This window comes from Alligator mississippiensis, chromosome 4 (assembly GCF_030867095.1).
Source record: "Alligator mississippiensis isolate rAllMis1 chromosome 4, rAllMis1, whole genome shotgun sequence".
In the NCBI taxonomy this organism is placed as follows: Eukaryota; Metazoa; Chordata; order Crocodylia; family Alligatoridae; genus Alligator; species Alligator mississippiensis.
In genome coordinates, this window is record NC_081827.1 from 31119231 (window position 1) to 31144814 (window position 25584).

At 42.7% G+C, this 25584-nt stretch overlaps 1 protein-coding gene across 4 annotated transcripts in view; it reads left to right on the forward strand.

Annotated features, from left to right (window-relative positions):
- The window catches only part of TBC1D22A (TBC1 domain family member 22A), a 432230-nt gene that overhangs the window by 18857 nt on the left and 387789 nt on the right, over positions 1–25584 (forward strand). For all 4 annotated transcript variants that reach the window (XM_019487417.2, XM_059725895.1, XM_059725896.1 and 1 more), the window contains exon 4: positions 2673–2852. In XM_019487417.2, coding sequence (XP_019342962.1) covers positions 2673–2852 — 180 coding nt within the window. The remainder of the gene's footprint in view (positions 1–2672; positions 2853–25584) is intronic.

Sequence of the window (25584 nt, forward strand, 5' to 3'; positions counted from 1 at the left end):
TTCTTACATAATAATGTTTGAATTAACTTTGGTGCTACTCATTCTCCACTCATTGAATTATAGAATTGTAGAAATTAAGGACTGGAAGGGACCTTGAAAGATTGAGTCCAACCCCTTTGCTCTGGGCAGGAATACTCCTGAGATCAAATGATCCCAGCATCTAGATGTCTGTCCAGTCTCCTCTTGAAGACTTCCCAAGGAGTTGATGCAGTACTCCAACCTTGGAAGTCTATTCCAGATTCTGGTCACCCTTGCTGTAAAGAAATTCTTCCTTGCATCCGATCTGAAACCATCCTCTAACAGTTTATGGCCATTGCTCCTTGTCCTCCCCTGGGGTGCCCTAGTGAACAGTTTCTCCCTAATATTCTCATGTTACATACTTAAAGATGGACACTAAGTCCCCCCTCAATCTTCTCTTCCCCAGGCTGAACTGTCTCCTTAGTCTTTCCTCAGAAGGTCTGTCCTCCAGGCCCTTAATCATTCTTGTGGCCCTTCTCTGGACCCTTTCAAGATTCTCCAAGTTCTTTTTTTTTGAAGTATGGCTCCCAGAACTGGATACACAGTACTCCAGCTGGGGTCTCACCAGTGCTGAGTGGAGGGGAAGTATCACTTCCTTAGCCCTGCTTGCGATGCATTGGCTAATGCATCCCAGTATGCTAGTAGCTCTGTTGACTACAGCATCGCATTAGTGGCTCATATTCATCCTGTGGTCAACCATAACCCCAAGGTCCCTTTTAGCCATCGTGCTGGCCAGGACATCTCCTAACCTATATTTATGTTGCTGGTTACTTCTCCCCAGATGAAGGACTCTGCACTTATCCTTACTGAACTGCATCTGGTTTCTCTCCATCCACTCTTCCAGCTTGTCCAGGTCTGTTTGTATTTGCATCCTATCCCCTAGCATGACCGTTTTTCCCCGTAACTTATTATCGTCCACAAACTTGGCCAGCATCGTTTCCACATCCTCATCTAAATCGTTGAAAAAAAAATGTTGAACAGTGCGGGGCCAAGGACTAAACCCTGTGGGACCCCTGGCCACCTCCTGCCAAGATGATACGTACCTGTCAACTATGAGTCTTTGGGTTCAACCCCTTAGCCAGTTCCTAACCCATCTGACTGTGGACTCTGCCAGCTCACAATCCCCCTGTTTTTTATAAGAGCATTTTGTGAAGCCATATCAAAAGTCTTTTTAAAATCCAAGTAAATGACATCAATCATGCCTGCAACATCTCAGCAACTTGATCATAGAAGATGAGGTTGGTCAGACATGACCTACCTGCAATGAAACCATGTTAGTTATCCTTCAGCATCATGCCTTCTACCAGTCTCTCTCAAATGGGCTTCTTGATAACTTTTTCCAAAATTTTACCCAGTGTCAAGGTCAAACTGATCAGCTTGTAGTTTCCCAGATCCTCCTCCCCCTTCTTAAAGATTGGCACCACATTGGCCCCTTTCCAGTCTTCTGAGACCTCTCTTGAGCACCATGAGTCTTCACATACCTTTGCCAATGGTCCCACAGTGACTCCAGCCAATTCCCTCAGCGCTCTTGGGTGTAGTGGTGTAGTCCATCTGGTCCTGCTGACTTGAAGACTGCTCTAAGTGCTCCCTCACCAGTTTGATACTGACCATTAGCTGATAATCCCCCCCGCCCCCAACCCCCTTTTTGTCCAGTATCTGACCAGGCAGGCAACCAGCGTTTGCATGCAGGAACACTGACACCAAGTATTAATTAAAGAGTTAAGCTTTCTCCTGTCTGTTATCAGTTGTCCTGTCCCATTCTGCAAGGTCCCCACATTTTCCTTGGTCTTCCTCCTGCTCCATATAGACCTAAAGACAGACTTCTTATTGTCCTTGATTTCAGTTGCCAACCTGATCTCGCCTGCCACCTTTGCCTTCCTTATCCTCTCCCTACAAATACAGGCTATATTTGTGTATTCTTCCTTGGTGACTACTCCTTGTTTCTGCTCTTTGTAAGCCTTCTTTTTCTTTTTTTAAACACTCCTTGACTCCTCTGGTAAGCCAAGAGGACTTCCTGGCCCCTTTACCATCTTTCCTGCATACAGGAACGGACCTCTTCTGAGCTCTGAGGATTGCTCCATTGGGGAACAACCACCCTTCCTGAACTCCCTTCCCCTCCAGTCCCTTTTTCACATTAGTCTCTCCCACTATTTTCCTAAGCTCACTGAAGTCTGCCTTCCTGAAATCAAGCACCTCTGCCCTACTGGCTGACTTCCCTGCCTTATGATGGATAATGAATTTTGTCATCTCATGATCACTCTCTCTTAGATTACCCTCAATCCTCATATCTCCCACTCCCACTGTCTCAATGTTGTCAGTAGCTTTTAGTAGCAAGATGCTTTAAAAATAAATGGCCCCACAAAATGTGAAATGGACTGTGACCTTTGAAGAAGTGCCAGCTCTGAACTGACTTACTACTAAGTCCTGAAATACAGATGCAGGAAGAACTTTGCCTCTGTCTCTCTACTTAGCCTAAGAAACTACATGCAGTTAAGACTTGAAGGTTTGAAGTTTACTGGAGGAAACTTCTTCTAAAATTCCCATTCCATTTAAATATGATTGTAGGTGGATATTAAGTTACTAGTGACATGAATTGGCTTTCATTGAGTCTAAAATAATGGAGAATAACTTGTATTCCTTTTCTTTTGCTGTAGATGGTGCTAGTGAAAATTCTTCCGTACAGAGATCCCAGTCCCTTCCCCATGATTCCACAGTACTGCCAGTGGGTGGAATGACAGACTGTAGAACATCAACTACTCCTGCACTAACTGAAAGAGAAGCATCCCGATTAGACAAATTTAAGCAACTACTTGCTGGCCCAAACACAGATCTTGGTAAGTACTTTAAAAAACCCCAAAAAACAAAGCAAAACAAAAAGCTAAATGAAGTAAAACCTTAGGAATCTAATGAGGGAAGTGCTAATCATAATAGTTTTTAGTTTGACATGCCTAATTTCCTAATGGTGTAAGTGAGTACTAACTTTTTCAGCTATTTCCAGGTTTGAACTGACTTGCATGGAATCATAGAAAATTGGGGTTGGAAAGGACCTTAGGAGGTCATCTTATCCAACCACCTGCTCAAAGCGGGACTATCCCCAGGCCTGTGTCTAGCCAGGTCTTCAAAAACTCCAAGGATGGAGATTCCACAACCACTTTGAGTAGCCTGTTCCAGTGCTTTACTACACTCTAGTGAGAGAATTTTTTCCCCTTATATCTAACCAAAAAACTTCCCTTGCTGCAACTTGTGGCAGAGCAATGGTCTCTATTGAGAACAGTCTACTTCCACCCTCTTTCTGATTACCCTTCAGGTAGCTGAAGGCTGTTATTAAATCCTCCTTCAGTCTTTTCTTCTCCAGACTAAATAAGCCAGGTTTCCTCAGCTTCTCCTCAGAAGTCGCATTCCCCAGCCTCCTAACCATTTTTGTTGCCTTGTGCTGGACTCTCTCCAATTTCTCCACAACCTTTCTGTAGCGGGGAGGCCCAAAACTGGACAAAGGACTCCAGATGTGGCCTCACCAGTGCTGAATAGAGAGAAATAATCATTTCCCTCGATCTGCTGGTTACACTTCTGCTAATGCAGTTCAGTATGCTATTAACCTTCACAACAATGGCACACTGTTGGCTCATATTTAGCTCATTGTCTAGTGTAATCCCCAGGTCCTTTTTGCAGAGTTGCTACTTAGCCAGTCGGTCCCCAGCCTGTACTGGTGTATGGAATTGTTCCATTCTAAGTGCAGGACTTTGCTCTTGTCCTTATTGAACCTTGAGATTTTCTTTTGATCAAATCCTCCAATTGGTCTAGGTTGCTCAGAGTCCCAGCCCTATCCTTCGGTGCATCTACTCTTCCCCTTAGCTGCAAACAAGGTGTTATCTGCACCTTGGGGGGCGGGGGAGAACCTGTTCCAAACCCTTGGCATTTGGCTCGTATAGAAGTTTTTCCTTGTGTAGCCTGAAGTATATTTCAGTCAGTTTGTGCCCATTATTTCTTGTCCTCCCCTGGGGAGCCTCAGTAAATAGATGTTCGCCCTAAACCCTGATGTACACCTCTGATATACTTATAGGCTGCCACCAAGTCCCTCCTGAGTCTTCTCTTTTCCAGGCTGAACAGTGCCAAGTCCTTCAGCGTCTCCTCATATATCTTGGTCTCCAGGCCTCTAATCTTTGGACTGTCTTGAGCTTCTCCACAGCCTTGAAGGGAGGTGCCTAGAACTGGACGCATTATTCCCGTTGCAGTCTCACCAAGGCTGAGTAGAGTGGGAGGATGACATCCTTTGCCTTGCTCGAGATGCAATGGTGGATGCTTGCATACCACTGCCGAACCTGTAAGTGTGTTTGTAGATTATTTTTCCCCAGATGGAGCACTTTACATTTCTCTGTATTAAATAACATCAGGTTGAGGTCTGCCCACTTCACGAGCCTGTCCAGATTGGCCTGCATTGCCTGTCTGTCTTTGAGTGTGACCACACTCCCCCATAGTTTGGTGTCATCAGCGAACCTTGCCAGGTTGCTTATAATTCCTGAATCTAAATTGTTGATGAACATGTTGAAGAGCACTGGTTTGAGTACTGAACCCCTAGCGACGCCACTAGTCACCTTCTGCCATGATGACTCAGTTCTATCAGTCAGTACCCTTTGGGTCTTAGCATGGAACCAATTACTTAGCCACCAGACCGTGAGGTAGTCAAGGCCACATTTTCCCTATTTGACCATGAGGACATGGTGGGAGACCAGGTCAAAGGCCTTATGGAAGTCCAAGTGTATGATCAATCTCATTTCCCCTATTCAGGTGGCGAGTTACCTGATCATAGAAGGAAATGAGGTTGGTCATGCATGACCTGCCCATAACAAAGCCATGTTGGCTATCAGAGATTTCAACCCTGCTGGCTGATTTTTCCCTGACTTGCAGTGGATGGGGAAAGTGATTATCTCATAGTCACTGTCGCCCAGTTTCCCTTCAGTCCACAGGTTGCTCACTAGGTCATCCCCTTTGGCCAGAACCAAGTCTAGGAGTGCCTTGCCCCTGGTCGGCTCATAGACTTCCTGAGTTACATAGAGTTCCTCAATCCAAGTGAGGAAACTTTGTGAATGATCAGATCTAGGTGAGTGCTCATCCTACGAGATGTCTGGGTAGTTGAAGTTGCTCATGACAACCATGCTTCTAGAGTGTGCAGCCTCTGCCAGTTGTCTAGAGGATTCTTGGTCAAGCTGTTCTTCTTGGTTTGGAGGTCTGTAATAAACTCCTATGGCCAAATCCTCTTCTCCACGCTCTCCCTGTATCTTGACCCAGAGGGTCTCAAGTTGTCTTTCTTTGGTCCCAATCTTCACCTCAAAGTTGGTGTAATGTTCCTTTACATAGAGAGCGATTCCTCTGCCGTTCTTCCCAATACAATCCCTCCTATATGGAGCGTATCCCCCTATGCCTGTGGTTGAGTCATAGGTGGAGTCCCACCAGATCTCCATGACCCCTATAAGATTGTATTGCTGGGTGGTTAGTATGAGGGCCAGTTCCTCCTGCTTATTTCCCATGCTTCTGGTGCTAATGTACAGGCAACCAAGCTTGCTAATGGAGTCCCTTGGCTTTCTGGTGATCGGTGGAATAACCTGTCCGGCTGATGTAGGAGAAAGCTTCCTTTTGTTCCCTGGGATGCTGGTTTTGAGGTTGCCATTTCTCAGGCTTTTGTTAGTGGTTGATGGCCCATCCCCCGGTGATCTCAGTTTAAAGCCGTATCCAGGAGGTCTGCCATTCTGGCCAAGAAAAGTTTCTTCCCCTTTGATGTGAGGTGGATGCCATCTCTTTCCACTACCGTCAGCTTCCTTTTTGTGTTTTTGCTCACTAAAGAGTTCCCTGCTAAGCCAAGCTGGCCTTCTGCCATACTTGCTAGTCTTCCTGGGCTTGGAGATAGTGCAGGAAGAAACTCTCAATAAGGTTTCTTTAAAGCACAACATGCTTTCCTGGACTCCTTTCCCCCTCAGACTGGCCTTGCAGGGGATCCTGCCCATCAGTTCCCCAAGTGAATCAGAGTCTGCTTTTCTGAAGTCCAGGGTCCTTCCTCTGCTTCCTTCCTTGTGACTTGTGGTCACTGCTGTGCAAATTGCCATCCACTTCTACATTCCCCACTAATTTTTCCTTATTTGTGAGCACCAGGTCAAGAAGAGAATGGCCCTAGCTGGTCTCTCTAACATTGGCACCAGGAAGCTGTCTACAAAACTCTCCAGAAACTTCCTGGATTGCCTGTGCACTGCTGTATTGCCATCTCAGCAGAAGTTAAGGTGCATGAAATCCCCCATGAGAATTAGGGCCTATGATTGGGAAACTTGTGTTAGCTGTTTGAAGAAAATCTCATCTACTTCATGGTCTGTAGCAGACAGCCACCACAACATCACCCTTGTAGTTCTCCCTCTGATCCTAGCAGAGGGACTTTCAACCAGTTTCATGCTGGAGCTCTAGGCAATCATACGGCTCTTTTACATGAAGTGCAACTCCTTCTCTTCTCTCCTGCCTGTCCTTCCTGAATAATTTACACCCATCCATGACAGTGCTCCAGTCAAGTGAGCTATCCCACTAAGTTTCTGTTATTCCAGACGTATCTTAGTTTCCTGACTGAGGACTTTGTAAAAGAACTGTAGGATAGAGTTGGGTTTTGGGGCTCGCTTGTGTAATATGTGGTTTGCGTACATTGTTCGGATTCTGTGTGTCGTGATGGATTTTTTTGGTATTCATTGTCTTTCATTCAATCTTCACCTAACTACTCAAGTAACTTGCGAATGCAGAGTTTATGTTAGAAAGAACATTCTTAACCTCTTTCAATAGTGGGAAACCAAGCAAGAGGGAATTTTTGTTTAAAAAAAAAATTACTGCAAGCAAGATAATTGGAGATTACAATTGGAGAGGCAGTTTGATTAAGTTGTTTTAAATATTATTATTCCTATCTTCTCTATGAGCATTTTTTATGAGCATTCCAGGATAGATACTGGTATCTGCTTTACTGATACCAATAAGTATACTGACAATGTGCTGTTCTCATACAATAATCTGATACACCACATGGGAGGCACAACAGTGCACAAAAGGAACATTTCAGTTTACTGAAATTGTGGGAGGGAAATGGTTTTTTTTAGAATTGCCAGGTCATCCTCAACTCCTGGAATTGGGGCTGGGTCGGGGAAGGGGGTAGGGAGGGAGGAAGGAAGAGATGCAGTGGCTGACTGCTTCCCAAAGGTCCCATCGTAAGTTGTGGCTGTTTACCTTGAGACTGGAAACTGAACCATAGCGTTCATTTTAACTGTCAAGATAGAAAAAAGAAGTCTAAAGAGATGAGAGAGAGATTATACAGCATCTGAAGAACCTGGTTTATATTGTGATAAAATTGAATAATGAAAGTCAGAATAGGAATTTCCCTGGAGTTGATCATCCCAGAGGATAATGCGCAACCCTTCTGGAAGGGAACAAAGATTGCCGAAGTGTGCAGTTCTTGCGTGCTCTGGCTTCCCTGATTCATGATCCCAACCTGCTGCTTCACCTCCGTGGCCTTTGACTGATATCAGCAGGAGCTGTGGGCAATTTTATTATCTCTTCTGAAAATTGGCTTCTTTTAATCTTTCTGCCTCCGATTTTCCACTTACTGGATGGGGATAATAGCATGCTTTACACACTTGTTTAGAGCTTAAGATCTTTGCTATGAGGGTGTTTTCTCCCTGTCAAGCAGTAGTACACTTGGTGCACTCTTTATTTTTAGTGTGTTCTGAGCATTAATGTTTGTTTATGAAGATGAAAGCACTAAATGTGAGCTGTGCACTGTTTTTAAGGCTTTCCAATAAAGAAATGTCCTCATTAGTCAGTCATGGCATTTGTATTTTTTTCTCTCATGCAGTAGTCTGCTGAATTTTATGGTGATACTTTGTGGGTATCTACAATTTTCAGAGTAATGTTACAAGTAGACCAATGTGAAGTGAACATTTAACAAATTATAGGACATCTATAAAGTGCACTTGTGAGTAAATTGTAAGGTGTCAGAATTAATGTTATGTTTCTTATTAGACTGCACAAGATAGGGCAAAAGTGATAGCTTCCCTCTGAGCTGTCAGAAGCCGTGAGCTATGTTGTTGAGGTAGACCTTAATAATCATACTGTTAGTGTTTTTAAAATAGAGTATTGCAATGAAAGAGAAATGCCATAATGAAGTCAGTATTAGGACATGTTTAAATTTAGCCTTGTCTGCTTGACACTTATCGCATAATTAAATGCACGTGTACATTTTCCATTTCATCATATTTTAATAAAATAGCACAATGACAATTAGTATTCAGAAAGTGCAGTTTAATCTGTTATGAATTGTTTACATTTACCTTTTTGGCTATAGGTGTTCATTTAATTTTCTTGCTATAGTAAAGATAATTTTTTTAAAGAGTTCTCGATTTTTATTAAATGTAAACCAAAGCAAGTTGGGGAATTGAGACTATTTTGCATTTAGACAAAGTGATAAAAAATACATTGATAGTGAAACCAGATAGTAAGCTCTAAGATGATATTTGTAATAGTGTTGTAGGCCTTTCTAAGTTGTAACTGAAGTTCAAAAGATTTTATAAAATATGCAACAAAATTCATTTTTGTAGTAGCTGCAGCAGGCAGATTTCTGTTCATGACATACACTGGTAGTTGAGTTCTCCTTATCTGGAGTAGTGAGCAGTCAGCTTGGGAGGTCATCCCAGAGACCTGCTCCTTCTTGGAAAGTCTGAGAGCATTGGCTTCAAGCAGTGTAATAATAACAGGGCTGCTCTTGTTTTCCCCTGTAGATATGCATGTCATCTAGAGAGGTGCGACAACAGGTTTCTTCCAGAGCAATGCAAGCAGATGAAAGGCTAATAAAGTAGGGAACCAAATCGCAGAGACAGGCATTCTCAACTCAAAGCTTTGCTTCTGTCGTAAGAGGGAAGAAATCAGCAGTGACTAAGAACACAAAGTAGTATAGCTGACCTTGAAATCCTTTCTGTCACACTTGAAAAACCACCATCTAATAGAGGTGTTGTAAAATGCAGTGTCATTTTTTTGTATGTCAAGTAGAGGTCATGAAAAAGGGGACAGACTCCTTCACCAAGAAGCTATCAGTTTTCAAAATAATAGGACATTTCTATAGAAAAAGAATAGCGATAGCCAACAATCACTACAGACTGGCTTAACTGCTGAAATCCAGTGAGGAACCAAGAGCCAGATTCTTTTCTTTTTAACCAGTATTTTGCTGTCTAGCATCTGGTGCTGGGAAAAACGCAGGTAAAAATAAATACCAACATCCAGAAATTTTGCAACAGGAAAGAGGATTACACAGACATGAGGAGAAGTTTTTCATAAGAACATTTAAGAGCATAAGAACAGCCATTTACTGGGTCAGACCATAGGTCCATCTTGCCCAGTATCCTGTCTCTCAGTGGCAGTGTGTGGATGGTGAAACAGGGTATGAACAGGGTTTTTCCCCACTGTACCTCTCCCACTTTGAGCCTCCAGCACTTAGGATCTTGGAAGTTCTGAGGCTGTATCCTTAACTCCCATGCTCAGTAGCTACTGATGCACCTTTCCTCTAAACAGTTGTCCGCTCCCTAGCTAAACTGTCAGTTTTCACAACATCTGGTGGCAATGAGTTCCATACTTCAATTACATGTTGCATGAAAAAGAACTTCTGCTAGTTAGTTTTAAACTTACTACCCACTTGTTTGGTTGTGTGACCCTTAGTTCTTGTATTGTGAAAGAGAGTAAATAATATATCCCTGTTTACTTTCTCTTCTCCATTTAGTATTTTGTAAACCATTGTCATGTCCTCCCACAAATGTCTCTTTTTTTTTTTTTTTTCAAAACTGAAGAGGCCTAGTCTCTTTAGTCTATCTTCATATGAAAACCCTTCCATAACTTATCTAGTTCTTCTATACTTGTTTTGAGATGCGGGGACCAAAACTTGGCACAGTACGCAAGGTGCAGATGCACCATGAATTTATAAAGGGACATAATAATACTTTGTGATTTATTTATAGTTCCCTTCATAATAATTCCTAACATCTTGCTTGCCTTTTTGATGGCTGTTTAGCACTGAGCTAATGTTTTTAATGAACTGTCCACAATGACTCCCAGATCTCTATTCTGTGTAGCAACTGCTAATATAGAGATCTAGGTATGGGTAACTGGCTTACTGTGTATCCAAGAGTGCAGGATTTATGGGGCTGAAAATAAAGCTAAAGGAGAGCAGGCATAAGTCCGTAGCCCAGTGTGAGGACATTCACTTGAGTGGGGGAAGGTCTGATTCTGTTTATTCTTGTAACAGGATAAAATGTATAATCAATCACCATTCACATATTTGTGCTTGATATAAAATACATGAACAGTGTTGGAAGCAACGGCTGGAACCCATGTTTTTCCCCTTCCAGGTGGATGCCTAGACTGCAGTCACAGTTGGAGGATTCCTTACTATGGCCATGAGGCTAGGTGTGCAAGAATTTGAGGCCAAAAGGAATGTGTGAAGGACCCTGATTGATTGTATTCCAGTGAGGAAGGCACTGTTACCTGGGATGGAGGGTACCATGGGTCCTGGCTCTGCTCCTAAAATTGTTTATGCATTTTGTATTTAATAGTTTTTGGATAAAAATGCATAAATAGTATTTAGAGGAGGAAGCTGAACCCATGTTCCTGCTCTTCTCATGGAGAATACCTTCCTTCTTTTGCTGCAGAATCAGGCTTCCTCCTGTTTGTTCTACTTCTGTCTTCAATGACTCACTTTTTTTTCCATCCAGCGGCCAAGCTTTAGCAGGAAGGATAGATGATACCCTTAGTTTTGCCTAGCCCGTTTGCTGGTTGGATGTTTTCTGAGAAGTGAGGAATGTTGATCCAAACTTCCTTTGACTCTCTTCCTCCTCTTGAACAAATGCTGTACAAAAGATGGGCTGTCTTTCTTCCCCATGATGTTTTACTTTCTTATCAGAGTATGTGCTGCAGTCTGGCATTGAAACACTGGTTCAGGCAGACTTCTTCCCTTTGAGTGAGCTGGATCCCAGCATGATGGAATCATGCTGAAGCTGCCCACTGAGCGAACTAGAACAGCTCTGCATCTCCCTATGCTGAACTGGATTGGTCTCTGGGTTGTACTAGGCTGTCCATGCCTTACTATGTCTCAATATGGCACTGCAAAATAAAGATTAAAATCAAATGGAAAGACATAGGAGATTAGGGTTGGAAGGGATCACAGGAGGTCATCTAGTCCAACCCCATGCTCAAAGCAGGACCATCTCCAACTATATCATTCTAGCCAAGCCTTTGCCTAGCCAGGTCTTAACCCCCAAGGATAGAGATTCCACAACCTTTTGAGGTAACTTGTTCCAGTGCTTTACTACCCTCCTAGTGAGAGAGAGTTTTATGTTTTTTCCCTAATATCTAACCTAAACTTCCCTTGCTGCAACTTGAGATCATTGCTCATTGTTCTGTCAACCGCCACTACTGAGAACAGTCCAGCTCCTTTCTCTTTGAAACCATCGTTCAGGTAGTTGAAGGTTGCCATTAAATTCCCCCAGTCTTCTCTTCTGCAGACTAAATAAGTCCAGTTCCCTCAGCCTCTCCTCAGAACTCATTTGCCCCATCCCCTTAACCATTTCCATTGCCCTCTGCTGGACTCTTTCCAATTTGTCCATATCCTTTCTGTAATGGGGGCCTCACAACTGGATGCTGGACTCTAGATATAGTGTCACCAGTGGTAAATAGAAGGGAATCATCATTTCCCTTGATTGGCTGGCAGACCTTCTTCTAAGGCAGCTTAGTAAGCCATTAGCCTTCTTGGCAACAAGGACACACTTTTGCAGGGGTAGGCAACGTTTTTTGGCCAGAGTGCCAAAAACCCCACAATGTCTACCTTGGAAGGAGCCGGCATGCCAGAAAAACAAAATGAGGGTGAGGGGGGTGGAACATGGCAGGACACACTGCATATTAGTATATTTAATCATCATAAATGCTGCCTTTGTTGTGTATCCCTTTTTTGTTGAGCATATTGCAATGAGAGAGAGAGAAAAAAGGGAGAAATAAGAAAAAGAAGAGAGGGAGAAAGAAAAGGAAGAGCAGAGAGAGAACCAGACACATGCACAGAGAGAACCATGTGCACAAAGACAGAGAACCAGAACAGACACGCACACACAAACATCTGGAACCAGATACATGTGCACATACAGATGCACAGAACCAGATGTGTGGGCACACGGAGCCGGGCTCCTGGGCCATTGGAGAAAGTCCGACCCAACAATATCCTGGTCCCACCAGAGCCCCTGTGCTTCCACAGGGAGCCAGGCCCTGGGCTGCAGCACAGCTGGCTGAGGCCCCGGCCTGGAGCCTGCCCATCAGCCCAACCACCCACCCACCCCGCACAGCTAAGCCCGCAAAAGGTGTGGTGCTCCTGACAAGGGGCAGTGCCAGCCTCATCCTGGTGGGGGGCTGGGCTCAGAGCGGGTGGGAGTCAGTTGGGCTCAGCTACAAGCCCTGCTGCAAGCAACCTGGGCTCCGTGGTTGGCAGCAGCTACTAGTGCCTGGGTCAGCTGTAGCTGGGAAGCTGCAAGCAGCTGCTCCAGGGTCCGGCATCAGCTCCATACTGGCAGGTGCACGCACGCTTTGGAGCGGACAGTGGGGCAGCACAGCCCTCCCACTGTCTACTCTGAGGTGCATGTGCAGTCGCTGCCAGTCTGGAGCTGATGCTGGGGCTGTGGAACCTGCTGCAGCTGCCCAGAGCCCAGGCTGGCTACAAACAGCTGCGCCGGGCTCCAGAACCCAGTCATCAGCTCTCTGCCGGCAGCAGGCGAGAGGCTGGGATTGCACTGCCTCAGGCCCCTTGCCCGCTGTCCACTCCAAGGCGCACATGCACCCGCTGGTATGGAGCTAATGCCGGAGTCCAGAGCAGATGTTTTCAGCCTCCTGGCTGCAACTGGCCCAGGCTCCGGGTAGCTGCTGTCAACCACGGAGCCTGGTTTTCTTGCAGCAGGGCTTGCAGCCGACCAGCCACCTGCTGGGAGCAGCCTGGGCTTTGTAGCTGGCAGCAGGTGCCTAGAGCCCAGGCTGACGGTGGCGTGCTGAGCAAAATGGCCTTGTGTGCTGTGTTTGACACATGTGCCGGGGGTTGCTGAACCCTTCACTATTGGCTCATATTTAACTTATTGTCCATTGTAATCCCCAGGTCCTTTTCTGCAGAGCTGCCACTCAGCCGGTCAGTCCCCAGTCTGTATTGGTGCATGGGATTTTTCTGTCCTAAGTGGAGGATTTGGCACTTGTCCTTATTGAACTTCATGGAATTTTATTAGGTCCAGTCCTCCCATTTGTCTAGGTCTCTCTGAATCCTAGCTATATCCTCCAGCTTATCTACTACTCTCTGGGTCATGTCCCCCCACCCCTAAGCTTGGTATCATCTGCAAACTTGCTGAAGGTGCACTCCATCCCATCTTCCAGATTGGGGGTGGCCAACCTGCGGCCCTTCAGAAGTGCACAAGCACACGGTGACCAGCTTCCAAATGGTCCAACCCGTTTGGAAGCTGGTCACCGTGTGCTTATGCAAAGATTCAAGGAGATGCATACTAACTTCTGAAGTGCTGTATGTGGCTCCGGAGCCACAGGTTGGCCACCCCTGTTTCAGATCGCTGATGAAAATATTGAACAAAATCAGTTCCAGGACTGAACCACTGGGATATACACTGGCTGCTAGTTAAACGTTGAGCCATTGATTACTACCCTTCCAGCCTGATAATCTAGCTGTTTTTGTATCCACCTTGTGGTCCATTCATCCAACCCATACTTCCTTAGCTTGCTTGCCATAATGTTGTAGGAAACCTGTATCAAAAGCTTTGCTGTAGTCAAGGTATATCATGTCCACTGTTCTCCCTGCATCATCAGAGCCAGTCATCTCATCACTGAAGACAATCAGGTTGGTCAGGCATGACTTTCCCTTGGTGATTCCATGCTGACTGTTCCTATTCACCTTTGTCTTCTCCTTCAAGTGCTTAGAAATGGATTCCTTGAGGACTGGCTCCATGATTTTTCCAGGGACTGAGGTGAGACTGATGGGTCTGCAGTTCCCCAGATCTTCTTTCTTCCCTTTCTTAAAGATGGGCACTGTATTTTCTCTTTTCTATTAATCTTGGACCTCTCCTGATCTCCACAAATTTTTAGAGATAATGACCTGTGTCTCTGCAGTTGTATTAACCAACTCCCTCAGTACTTTTGAGTGCATCACATCTGGCTCCATGGACCTGCATGCATCCAGCTCTTCTAAATAGTCCCTAACCTGCTCTTTTGGCCATGTTGGCTGCTCGCCTTCCTCCCTAGGCTGTGCTGCCAGGTGCAGTATGGGAGTTGACCTTGCCTGTGAAGACTGAGGTAAAAAAGGAGTTGAGCACTTTAGCTTTTCCCGCATCATCTGTCACTAGGTTCCCTTCCCCTGTTTAGTAAGGGACCCACATTTTCCCTGATCTTTTTCTTGTTGCTGACATGCTAGGCCCTCCCCAATGTCCCTTTGTGCCTTCCTTAATTGCGCTATAGCTTGTAGCACCACTGTGAGCGCTGCCTTGGCCCCTGACCATCTAGGGGTCCTTCTAGGCTATCAACTAATAAGAATGAATTAATAAAGAACGAAAAAGGGGAGCAGGGCCTTGGCCTGTCTCCGCTCACAAGCCTGGCATCTATGACTCTTGGAGTCTCTCGCCACTGTCCTTGTCCTTTCAATACATTGTGGACCCCTCTGAGGGGCCCATCCTCAGGCTCCCGGGTGCTAGCCTGTGCAGTCTGTGCCCAGCATGGGAAGCACTCTTGCCTCTGGCTGTGCCTTTCCCATTGCTCCTTTGCCGCTGGCTTTTATTTCAGCTGGGCGGTGTTTGGCAATCATGTCATCTGCCCGTGCCATTTTTATCTGGAAGTGGAGCTGGCTGATGAAGTACCCGGGCGTTCTGTCCCAGTGCGACTTGTTCATTTCTTCTGTTTCTGTAACAAGTGAGTTTGCCCTGCCTTCAGGGCTTTCTTTGTGGGGCCAGGTTGTCTGTGCTACGAGTCCCGCCATGGGGAGGGCCCCTTTTGCCCGCGTCTTTGTTCCCCCGGGACAGACCCAACTAGCTTAGTAATTTTTTTTTGTTGACCTGAGTGTTTTCACCTAGTATTGTTGCATTTTTGTCTGTGAAACAAGTGTAAAAAAATGTTTAATAGAAAAAATGCAACAATATTTACATTGCTTTTACCTCTAATGCAAAATGGAGCAAAAAGTGCGTGAACTGAGTGTGCTGAATAATTAAACGTGTGTGACTGCATTATATGTAATATAAGTAAAGCTAAGGCTCCCAGAAATGTGCACTTCTTATGCACCATCTGTGCTGCAGGAGATGCAAAATGCATGTTAAGATGTTGTTATAATATAAATAATAGATGGTTGAAAACATCTTGGAAAGGAATTGTACAAAGTGATGCCTAGAAAGATGTTAAAGTATTCTGTAAAAGAAAAATATGCCAGTAGAAGGGACATGCAGCTCTCTCGGGTAGACGTGAATGTGCTTTTTTGCTCACCTGGTCTTTTGTAAACATTAACATGCTGTTGTCAAAACACTTTTTTTCTTCTCACAGTAAACAGAGATGGATATTACAGGTTACTCCATATTGAAATAAAAAATTCCCATGCTTCTTGCCTCCTTCCTTCATTAGTTTCCTTGATTAGTGGCTCTGTGGATGTGCTTCGGAAGGAGATTTTTCTTGTGCCCAAGAACTGGATATCACTGATTTCAATGTGCTTTTGCAGCCAGTTGCTATGGCAGCAGACACAATATAAGAAATTAAGTAGTACAGAAGTAATAAGTGAATATTTTGATAGAGGAAGATGACTAAAAGTTAATATCTTAACTTGGACATGTCTTAGAGATCCCTAAACATCAGGCCTTCTTCTCTCAGCTGTAAGTGATCATCCTTGCATGCCATCATATTGAAAATCTACCTTTTCAGAGGTATAGATTATAATTGTGTTGGTCTAAGGACATAGGCAGACAAGGTTCTTTGGGTAAATCTGTTATCTTTTATTAGACCAATTTTGGAGTTGGCCTAATAAAAGATAACAAATTTTCTCAAAGAACCTTGTCTACCTTTTCAGATGCATTCTTGATATGAGTAGATGGGGAGGGGAGACAAACTCAAAGCGAAACTTTACCTTTTCTGTCATAGTGCTATAGCAGCTTGGAAATTCCTTCTTTGATAGTGGACTCAGTTGCGTGTTTATGGTGATCCATGCATTCTAGAGGGTGCTTTGTTTATGGTTCACTTACATGGAAGTAACTTGGTGTTAACTTGATCTGTTATGCCCTTTTCAATAACTTTACTCTGATAAAGTTTTAAAGAGGCAGGATCTATTAAAAACATTTATTGGACCTAACTTGATTCATTTTTGTTCCTAGCCTCATTATCTCTAATTTTTCTGTACCAAGCTGCACAAACCATTTGTCTCTTTAAGCTTCTAGTCTGTCCAAGTCATTTAGAATTTTATTGCCCCTTACAGTTTTGGATCATCAGTAATTTATCACCTTTTGTGAGCATTCTTTCTTCCAGGTCATTGATATATGGTATAAAGGGAACAAAATCTGTCCTGCCACTGATTCGTATGGCATGCCACTAATCATTTCCCTCTTTCAAACTGTTACCACCCAGAATTATTCCATCTCCTTGCTGTTCAAGCCAGTTTATTATCTGCTCAACAAGCTTGCCCCTTCACTTAATACACAAGGTTAAATTTAGGAGGTCAGTACTATATCAACAGACTTCAGAAAAGCCTTTGCTTGCTTTGTAAACTCTTGCTTATTTCTTAGCTATAGGACTGTTTCTTGAAGCTTAAACATATTTACCATGTTTTGACTACTTGTTAGTTCCATATTTTAGTTTCTATATTTTCTGAAATTGTGTATAACAACTTTATAGTGTTTGGGCTATGTCCTGCTCTTTCAATGTGTACGCAGTTTAATTCCTGAATTTAGGATGCATTTATTTAGGAGGACTGATTTACTGGAGTATTTCATGTTTTTCCTGCTTAATCAGAATAATATTGGCAAACCTATGCTTAAATAAGACATGTTCACTTGGTGGAAAGGGATTTGGTGTTAATTTACTAGACATTCATTTTAATAATTTACTATTATAATTATCTTTAATTAGAATTGTTGATCTGTTTAAAAATAGTCTTCTCTTAAGCCAGGGCGGTGATTGAATTTTGATGATGGTGTCTTCATTTGGTATTATGATTGAATAGTTCCTTTGTTGGTCACTGATATTTCTACTTTACAATGTCCATTTTATATTTGACTATTGTTATTATATAAAATGGGTAAATCTCTTTAATAGGTGCATTATGGAATTTGCTTTTCGCACATCATAGCACCATTAATTAAAATAATTCATCATTTTGCATTGCTACTGCTAGATTTTAGTTAGTATGCTACCAAGAATTGTATTAATTAAAATATTTTTATATTTCTTGCTAGAATTACATATTCTGTGTGTAATCTATATGCTAAATTATTGCAGAACAGAAATAACTTTTGGTTTTAAAATTGTTTCAAAAGTTGTATACTTTGTCATTCACACTGTTTTATTGGTATTGATTGTATGTTCTTACAATTAGCAAACTCTTAGGTCCCCTCTACATGTGCAAGTACAAGTGTGATGGAATCTAATGCACGATCCCACAGTCTTGCTTTCCGCCATGCACATGTGGCCTGAGGGTGATTTTGTGGGATCATGCATTAGATCCCATTGTGAACTATTGCAGGTGCAGGGGGAGCCTAATCCCTGGCTCCCCCTGCACTGGTAAGAAGCAAGCTCCCATGGCTAGGAGCTTCCTCAGTCAAGGGGCTCCCATCTGTGGGGACACCCTATGCACCCCTGAGGCTGGTGTATCATAGCAGCTGTGATCTCCCAGGATCAGGGTGTATGAAACCCTTAAGGGTTCACTAATTGTATGAATGTACAATCAATACCAGTATAGACCAGTGTGAATGGTAAAATACATAACTATGATAGTGGCTTGATGTGAATTTTAACTGTTTTGAATGCATTTCATAAAGAAAAATAAGTTGTTTGCATTTGTTTTACGTTATATCTTTATTTTTACAAGGATTTATTTACTTCATCTTGGTTTTAAATCAAGACCGCTGCTCCCCTCGTTGCTTTTCATACAGCAGTAGCTGCCTCTCCCTCCTCAGCTTCCGCTTGCAGGATGGCACAGCAGGAGGACACTGAGCTGCACATGATGCATGCACTGCATGGGTTAGGGGTTTTCAGAGTACTGGCTTTAACCTTAAAAGCCCCAAATGGGCTCCTTGCCCATATGAGATGCAGACAGACATTTTCTATGCCACACCGCTAGAGTCGCAATTAACAAAACTCCTTGGTTTAGGAAAGAGGGAACGACTAGAAGTCTCATCTGTAAGAGGTCCAAGATTCAGAATCTAATATTCTCCTTCATCCAAAGTAGCTTACGTTTGTTTTATAAATTGTATACAGAAAAGGTATTTGGGAGTAGGCAATTGCAGATATGAACTCACTTTTCAGGAACTAAAAGAGGCTATTTTGTTTTGTTTTGTTTCATATGTGCCAAAATTTGAAGCGGCTTTATTATTATTATTTGCACATCTAATAACTATTACAGGATCAAGAATGTAAAATAAGGGTAGGATGCGTGAGCTGCCAGTTGGACAGCCCTGCTTTAGTTCCATTAAGAGTAGGTTGTTTAATAAACAAGTGGCATATCCAGGTTGTAACTCATCCTAACTTTGAGAAAATTGGGTGAATACTATGTGTTGTTTTGCTGCAATCTTTTCTAAACATGGAAGTTTGGATACAAGTGAATAATGGAGGAATCTTGGCAAAGCATAGGGTTTGGAGCATAGGTTGAATTTTTTTTCATCCTATAAATAAATTGGTGTTTTACTCCTCCCTCTTACCAAGCCAGGTATTAAGTATCAGTCAAACAAATTAGTTGGTGCTTCTTACTCCTTTCTGCTTTCAATCCAGCCAGAAAAAAAACCTGTTAGGTTGTGATGTGAACACCTCAATTTCCAGAAATATGTCGAAGACGTTGGCTGTAAAAACTAGTACAGGGGATATGGTATTGGTTCTCTCCAGATAATACCCATAACTCATACAAGCTGACAAATTCAAATCTCCTTACTTTTATACGTAATAAAATATGCTGTTCAGTGAAAGGATTGTATACCAGTTATTGCTATTGTTCACCTAGAATTTACCAATCCAGACTTTGCTGAATTTGAGGTAGAAACAAAGAGATACTGCTTTGCTTGCTGCCTGCAAGTCGCACATAAAGGATTAAAAAAATTCTGGTCATTAGTTTCCTTGTCTTCCAATGACAATCCTAACACTTAACCCTGTTACATTATGGGTTTGGTTTTCAAAACAAATGTAGACCATCTGTTGTGGCTTTTTCACAAAAAACTCTAGTAGGGGCTAGAGTTCAATTTAAGGCAGCTCATTGGGATTTTACAAGCATGAAGCATGGAAGACAAGGTTCTTTGGGTAGATGTGATATCTTTTTATTAGACCAACTAAATAGTTGGAAAAATCACAGAAGAATATTTCAATAGAAAGTTTATCTTCAGAGTTTTTTGTTTTACACTTTACTGAGAATCCATTAAAGATATAAGGCATGTAGCAAAATACTTAAAAGGATGAGGTAGGACTGAGGTAGAGTCGTCCTTCTATCATTCCCTCAATAGCTACCCAGTTATGGTTATTAAACTAGGCCTATTAAATTTTTTTCACACTAGTTTGTTAGCTGTGTTGAACTAATGTGTGTTTATGGTCTGTCAAGAAACATTCACATGAATTCAGAGATTAAAGATTAAAATCTTACAAAAAATGATTTAATGGCGGTTGGGGATTGGAAGAATAAAATGATTGGGAGAACTAGTCTGATCCTGTGAGCAGTGGAAAACATGCAGCTCCCATTTCTTAATTATAGGCAATGCCTCCTGTGATTTTTATTTAGTGCTTAGATCATCTATTGGTGAGATGCTTACTAAATAAATGCTTGTGCCAAACTACTAGTTAGGTGTAGAAAATTAGAATAATCTGGTTATCTCATTGCATATACAAGCAGTACTGCATTAACAATCACAGGTTAGGACCCTTCCACCTCCCCTAAACCCTTCTATACTTAAAGCTTCTCTGATTCCTGGTAGCAAATTGAATTCCAGCTTTCTTCCTCATTCTGTAAAACAGTTTAAGAAACAATCTGTATAAAGAAGAATGGGCAACTTAACTCCCTGTGAGTAAATTTGGAGAATAATTATAGATGGTTACTATCTGGGATGGTATCCTGGGAAATACCAAATTGATGGTTGCATTGCACTATAAACAGGTGACTGGGGTATTTCATCTATTTCCAAAGATGATTATAGGAAGTTCTTTGTGGATATAATTTCTTTTGTTTTCCCAAACTTAATGGATCATAAAATCATAGGAAAGAAGGGCTGGAAAGGACCTCGTGGGCACATGTGCGCATATGGCTTGCAGCGTCTCAAAGCCTTTTGAGATGCTGCAAGAGGCATGTGTGGGAACGAGAAAATGTTCCCCATGCTGCTGATTTGCAGCATGGAGGCAAAATTAGACCCATGGATATCCAGGGGTCAAAAAAAAAAAAAAAGCTGCAGTGGGGAAAAAATGTCTTGGATCGTGCCCTGAGGCAACCAGAGACTGGGTCCTCCACAGAGATGCTCCGGTAGCAGCCGGAGCATCTCTATGGCTGGCCCTTGCCATGGTGCTGAAGCACACTGCCTGCTCCAGTGCCGATTTTAAGTGTGTTGGGGGGGGACCATGGGGGAGGACCTGCTGGCCCCACCTGTCCCCCCCCCCCCCCCCCGAGTCCCCCATTGCTGCCCTGCCTGGGGCCATCCCCTCTGTAGTAGCTGCTGTTGGAGTCGCTGGCGCCCCCCCCCCCCCACACACAGCGTGAGGCTAGGTGACATCCTCAGCAGCCTCAGTCCGGGCCCTGCTGCTCCTTGCTGCCCCATGCTGTGTGGTGGGGGGCTCTGCTAGGAGGCCCCAGAGCCCCTGCTTCTGCAGTGAGTAGAGGTGGGGTTTGTTTTTTGGTTTTTTTTTTGAAGTGCTGGAGGCTGGGCTGGGGTGGGGGCAACCATCGAGGACTGGGAGCTGCAGGAGCTGATGGGGGGGGGTGGTGCCAGGCAGGGTAGCAATCCGGGGGGCTGGGGGAGCAAGTGGGGGTGGGGTATGTGGCCCCTGCAGGGTAGCAGTGAAACAAGTATTTATAATTCACTTTATTATCATGATGGAGACACTGGTAGGCTTCCAAATTGCTTTAGCACTGTAGATGTATCAATAAAACATTGCCCAACTGATAGCTCTCTCTCTTGCTCTCTATATATAGTGATTTTTTGTTTTAATTGTGGAGGAGTATGGATTTCAAGGTATTTTACAGAGTGACTTTGGGATTTTTTTTTATCAGGGATTTTTCAGTTTTCAAATAGGGAACACCAGAACTCCTGCCAGGGAGGCCAGTGGTAGGACCCTGCCTACCACTGGCCTCCCTGGCAGGGGAGGTGGCACCGTGGACCCAGCTGGAGGTGGCACCGTGGACCCAGCTGGAGGTGGCACTGTGGACCCAGCTGGAGGTGACTGACCTCCTGGCCAATTGGGGCCAGGAGGACATACTTTGACAGTTCAAAGCAGGCCACCACACCCAGAACATCTTCCAGGCAGTAGCTGCCCAGATGTCTGGGCAGGGGCACACATGCCAGTAATGCTGCACAAAGGCCAACTCTGCAACCACAGTCCACTGGCAGCTAGCCCAGAGGGGCAGATGCCTCTCCTGGCTGTGCATTCCCCATCTGGGTCTGGCAGGTACGCAGCAGGTCACAGCCAGGCAGCAGTCACCACTGCTAGGCTGCTGTAGTCGATAGAGGGTGCAGGGAACTCTCAGGGCTGCTTCAGCAGTCCAGCTGGCACAAGAGGTAGTGTCCCCAGGTACCAATTGGCTGGACCCCAGAAGCTCCTGAGTGTGAGTAGCCCTGAACTACTTGACAGGGCAGCTTTTTTGTACTGCTGGGGCCAGGACAGGTGGTGGCCCCGGACTTTAGCTCCCCCTGGCTGCAGATCCAGGAGGAGGCAGGTAGGGTTATTTTACCCCAGGTGGCACAATTTGCCCCACACCAAAGTGCATGTCTGGGCATGTGTGCTGAGGTAAAAAGCTCTGGCTCAAATTTGCTCTGCTTCTATTTGAATTGCTGCAAGTGCACGTGCTTGTATGTGTGGACGTGCCCCATGAGGTCATCGAGTCCAGCCTCCTGCTCAAGGCAGGTGTATTGCTGACTACACCATTCCAACCAAGTCCGTCTAATGTGTTCTTGAAAATTTTCAGAGACTGAGATTTCACAACTTCTCTAGGTCAATGCTTGACCACTGTAATAGAAAGACTGGGAGCTGGAAATATGTTTAATAGGAAAGCTGATTTTTAGAAGCCAGGCCTTAGGCCAGTGGTAGAATACATGGAACCCTGGCTATAATCAGGAAATGACAGTGATATGTAGAGTTCCTAGTACACTTTCGGTTTTAAACAGAATACTTTTATGGGTGTGGGAGGAGGAAATGGAACTTTAGGTGATATCTTAGTTTTTGATGAATGAAAAATGCATGCATATTTTCACTTGTTTTATATTCCTCTGCTTGGGGATATTCTTTCTTTTTAGTTCTTGTGAATATCCTCAGGAACTACCATGCTTCTTAATATTGGGTTTAGGTATAAAATTCAGTTTTGAATAGTTGGGTACTGCCTTAGTGTAGTGGCTTTTGCTAAGCAAGTTAATACGGTTTCTTCAGAGAAACCAATAGCTGTAGCATCCTCTTTTCACCTGGGTGGCTGTTTAAATTGAAGCCTGTTTGGGTCATATAAATACCAGCAAAGTGTTTGTTTAAACACCATGTTTAATCTGTTCACTGTTGCTTTTTTATGCAAATATCTGACTAAACCATTTGAATAAATGTGTTAATTACAAGGTAGACCAAGATGAGCCTTACACATGTCAAGCAAAATATTCTTTAGCCTGTGTATTTCAGCAATAGAAAAATAATACATATCTTCAGTATCATATTAGGGTGTCTAATATCTAATAAATGGGATTTTTGTAGATGTCAAAATGTTCACTGAATTCATTTTTAAAAAATCAATTTTTATAATTTTTTTAGAAACATTCAGATTTAATGGTATGATTAAACCCTTTGATTTTAGAATTTCATTATTTATATGCCCCAAGGTTTTATGAATATTGTATTTTTTGAACTCAAGATACTTTGAAGTGGAACTGAAGTGGCTTTTTCAGGACAAATTATTTGTCCAGAATGACCTTGCCTTTTTACTTCTCTGTTCCAGGATTTTATTCCACAGTTGGGTAAGAATTAATAATTGGAGATTTTTGTCCATGTAATTTTGGGATCTGTTGTCTTGCATTTCTAAATATTTTGCCTTGGTTGGAAAGATTAGTATCTGTTATGTCAGTTTAAAGAACCTGGGAAGTTGGTGTTTTTAACTGCTGCTGTAGCTTTTGGTAGAAGCTGTTAACTATGTAAATTGTGTAGTCTCTTGTAGAGATCAAGTAGATACTCTAATACTACTTAAGTTGTACATTAAAAAAAACAAAACAACTGTTTCACTGGATTCAAGATGAAAATAAACATGGTAGATGGAGAAGAAAACTGCTTAGTTCAGGATTGCCCACACATCTTCAGGGTCCCAGTGCCTGCTGAGTTCATTGTATTCTCTCTGCTGCGGCAGGGAAGCATCCCCAGGGCCTGAGTGTCTGCCTTTTTCTAGCTATTCCTTTGGCAGTGTGTGCTCATTGGTGGGGTGGAGGGAGGAAGGGGTATGGGGGTGAAGCTCACAGTGAGGACTGGGTTGCAAGCACTGGACTGTGAGGGGAAAAGGTTGTCATCCTCTGACTGTTTGTGGTAATTCTGCCAAATTTTATTCTGGGCAAATTTTATTTTTCTGCAGGGAATTTTAAGTATTCCCTCTTATTTTAACCATGTACATTATCATAATCAGCTTTCCTACTTGAATTTCTTTTTTTTTAATGGTCTTTTCAATCTTCTTTGTTTTCCTAATCTAATATTCACTTTTTAAATCTATTACTTACCTATTGTGCTTCTTATTACATTCTCTAACTTTGTACCTGTGTCAGTTAACAAGGCTTACTTTTTCTTTATTGGTCATTCCTGAAGAAGTTCTTAACTTGTATTCACAACGTTGTATTGGACTTTATTTTCCTTTTTCTGCTTGCATTTACGATAAGTTTTTGTTCCATTGAGAAGATTAAGGGCAGTGTTTGCTTGAAAAAATTTAATGAAGCACCTAACGGAGCTATTTTTCATTTTAGAAACCAGTTGCTATGGTTGCCATAGTAATATCAAGCCCTTTTATTAAAGCTATTTTCTATATGTACTGCCTGTGTTCTGCAATGCTGGTGGGGGAGCTGCGGTTCCATGAATCTATGATCTTGAAAGAATTTTCTAGTTCTATATAGCTAAATTATCCAAGGAATTTATGTTATAGGAACGTAAAGCTTATAAATCTAGTTGATCATATCTGTGGTTTAATTGTTCATGCAGGCCCTAGCTTCATGTAGCGATTTACAGTAATCTCAATGAAATAATAGTTTTGTATCACAAAATGAATAATGCATAGAGAGAAATTGTTGGTCTCCTTAAAATCATTATGCTAGAAATATGATGTTCTTTTACTTGAAAGTGATAGAAGGATGAGTTTTTATAGTAGTTCCAAAAATACTGTAGACAGTTGCTTGCTTTTTAATGCTTTTAGGTGCAGTGGGTCACTACTGCTGATAGCTCTCAGAAATGAAAAGTTAATGTTTTCATCACAACAAATCACAATCACAGTATTTTTTTTATTACGGAATGCTTTTGTGAAATATTTGTTGTATGAAAAATCTTTACAGTAAAATGCAGTTAAATGGTATTATTTTAAACAAAGATACTTTTACAAAAGCACTGTTTAAATATCTCAGTAACTAGGAAAAGAAATATAACTCGCTATTCTCTGGTGTTGTAAAGTAGTATGCGCTAATTCCAGCGTTAAATGAATCTTGTTGGTCTGAGGCAATTAAATAAAATGTAGAGGCAAGGTTGGATTTTAAACAGAAACAAGAGCTGGCTGGTGCTAACAAATTTATGCTGTAGAATATAGCTCAAAGTGGTTTACAAAGATGAAGATACATAATGATACCAGGACTGTGTGAAATGGGAAAGACAGCTGAAAGGAGCAGCAGTAACTGGTGGGGTTAAATGCTGTTTCTGGAATACTGTGTTCCAGTCTGAACACAGGACTGGGAGACAGGAACTCACAAGTTCTAATTTTTAATGTAATTCTTACACCAACCCATTTTAACTGCTTTGTTTTCAGATATATGTTTATAACACCTGACTTGATATCAGCAGTTTAAGGTTTCTTGTAGGTTATTTTGAATAGGGGAGGTCCTAAGTGACTTTTTGTGGTTTAAA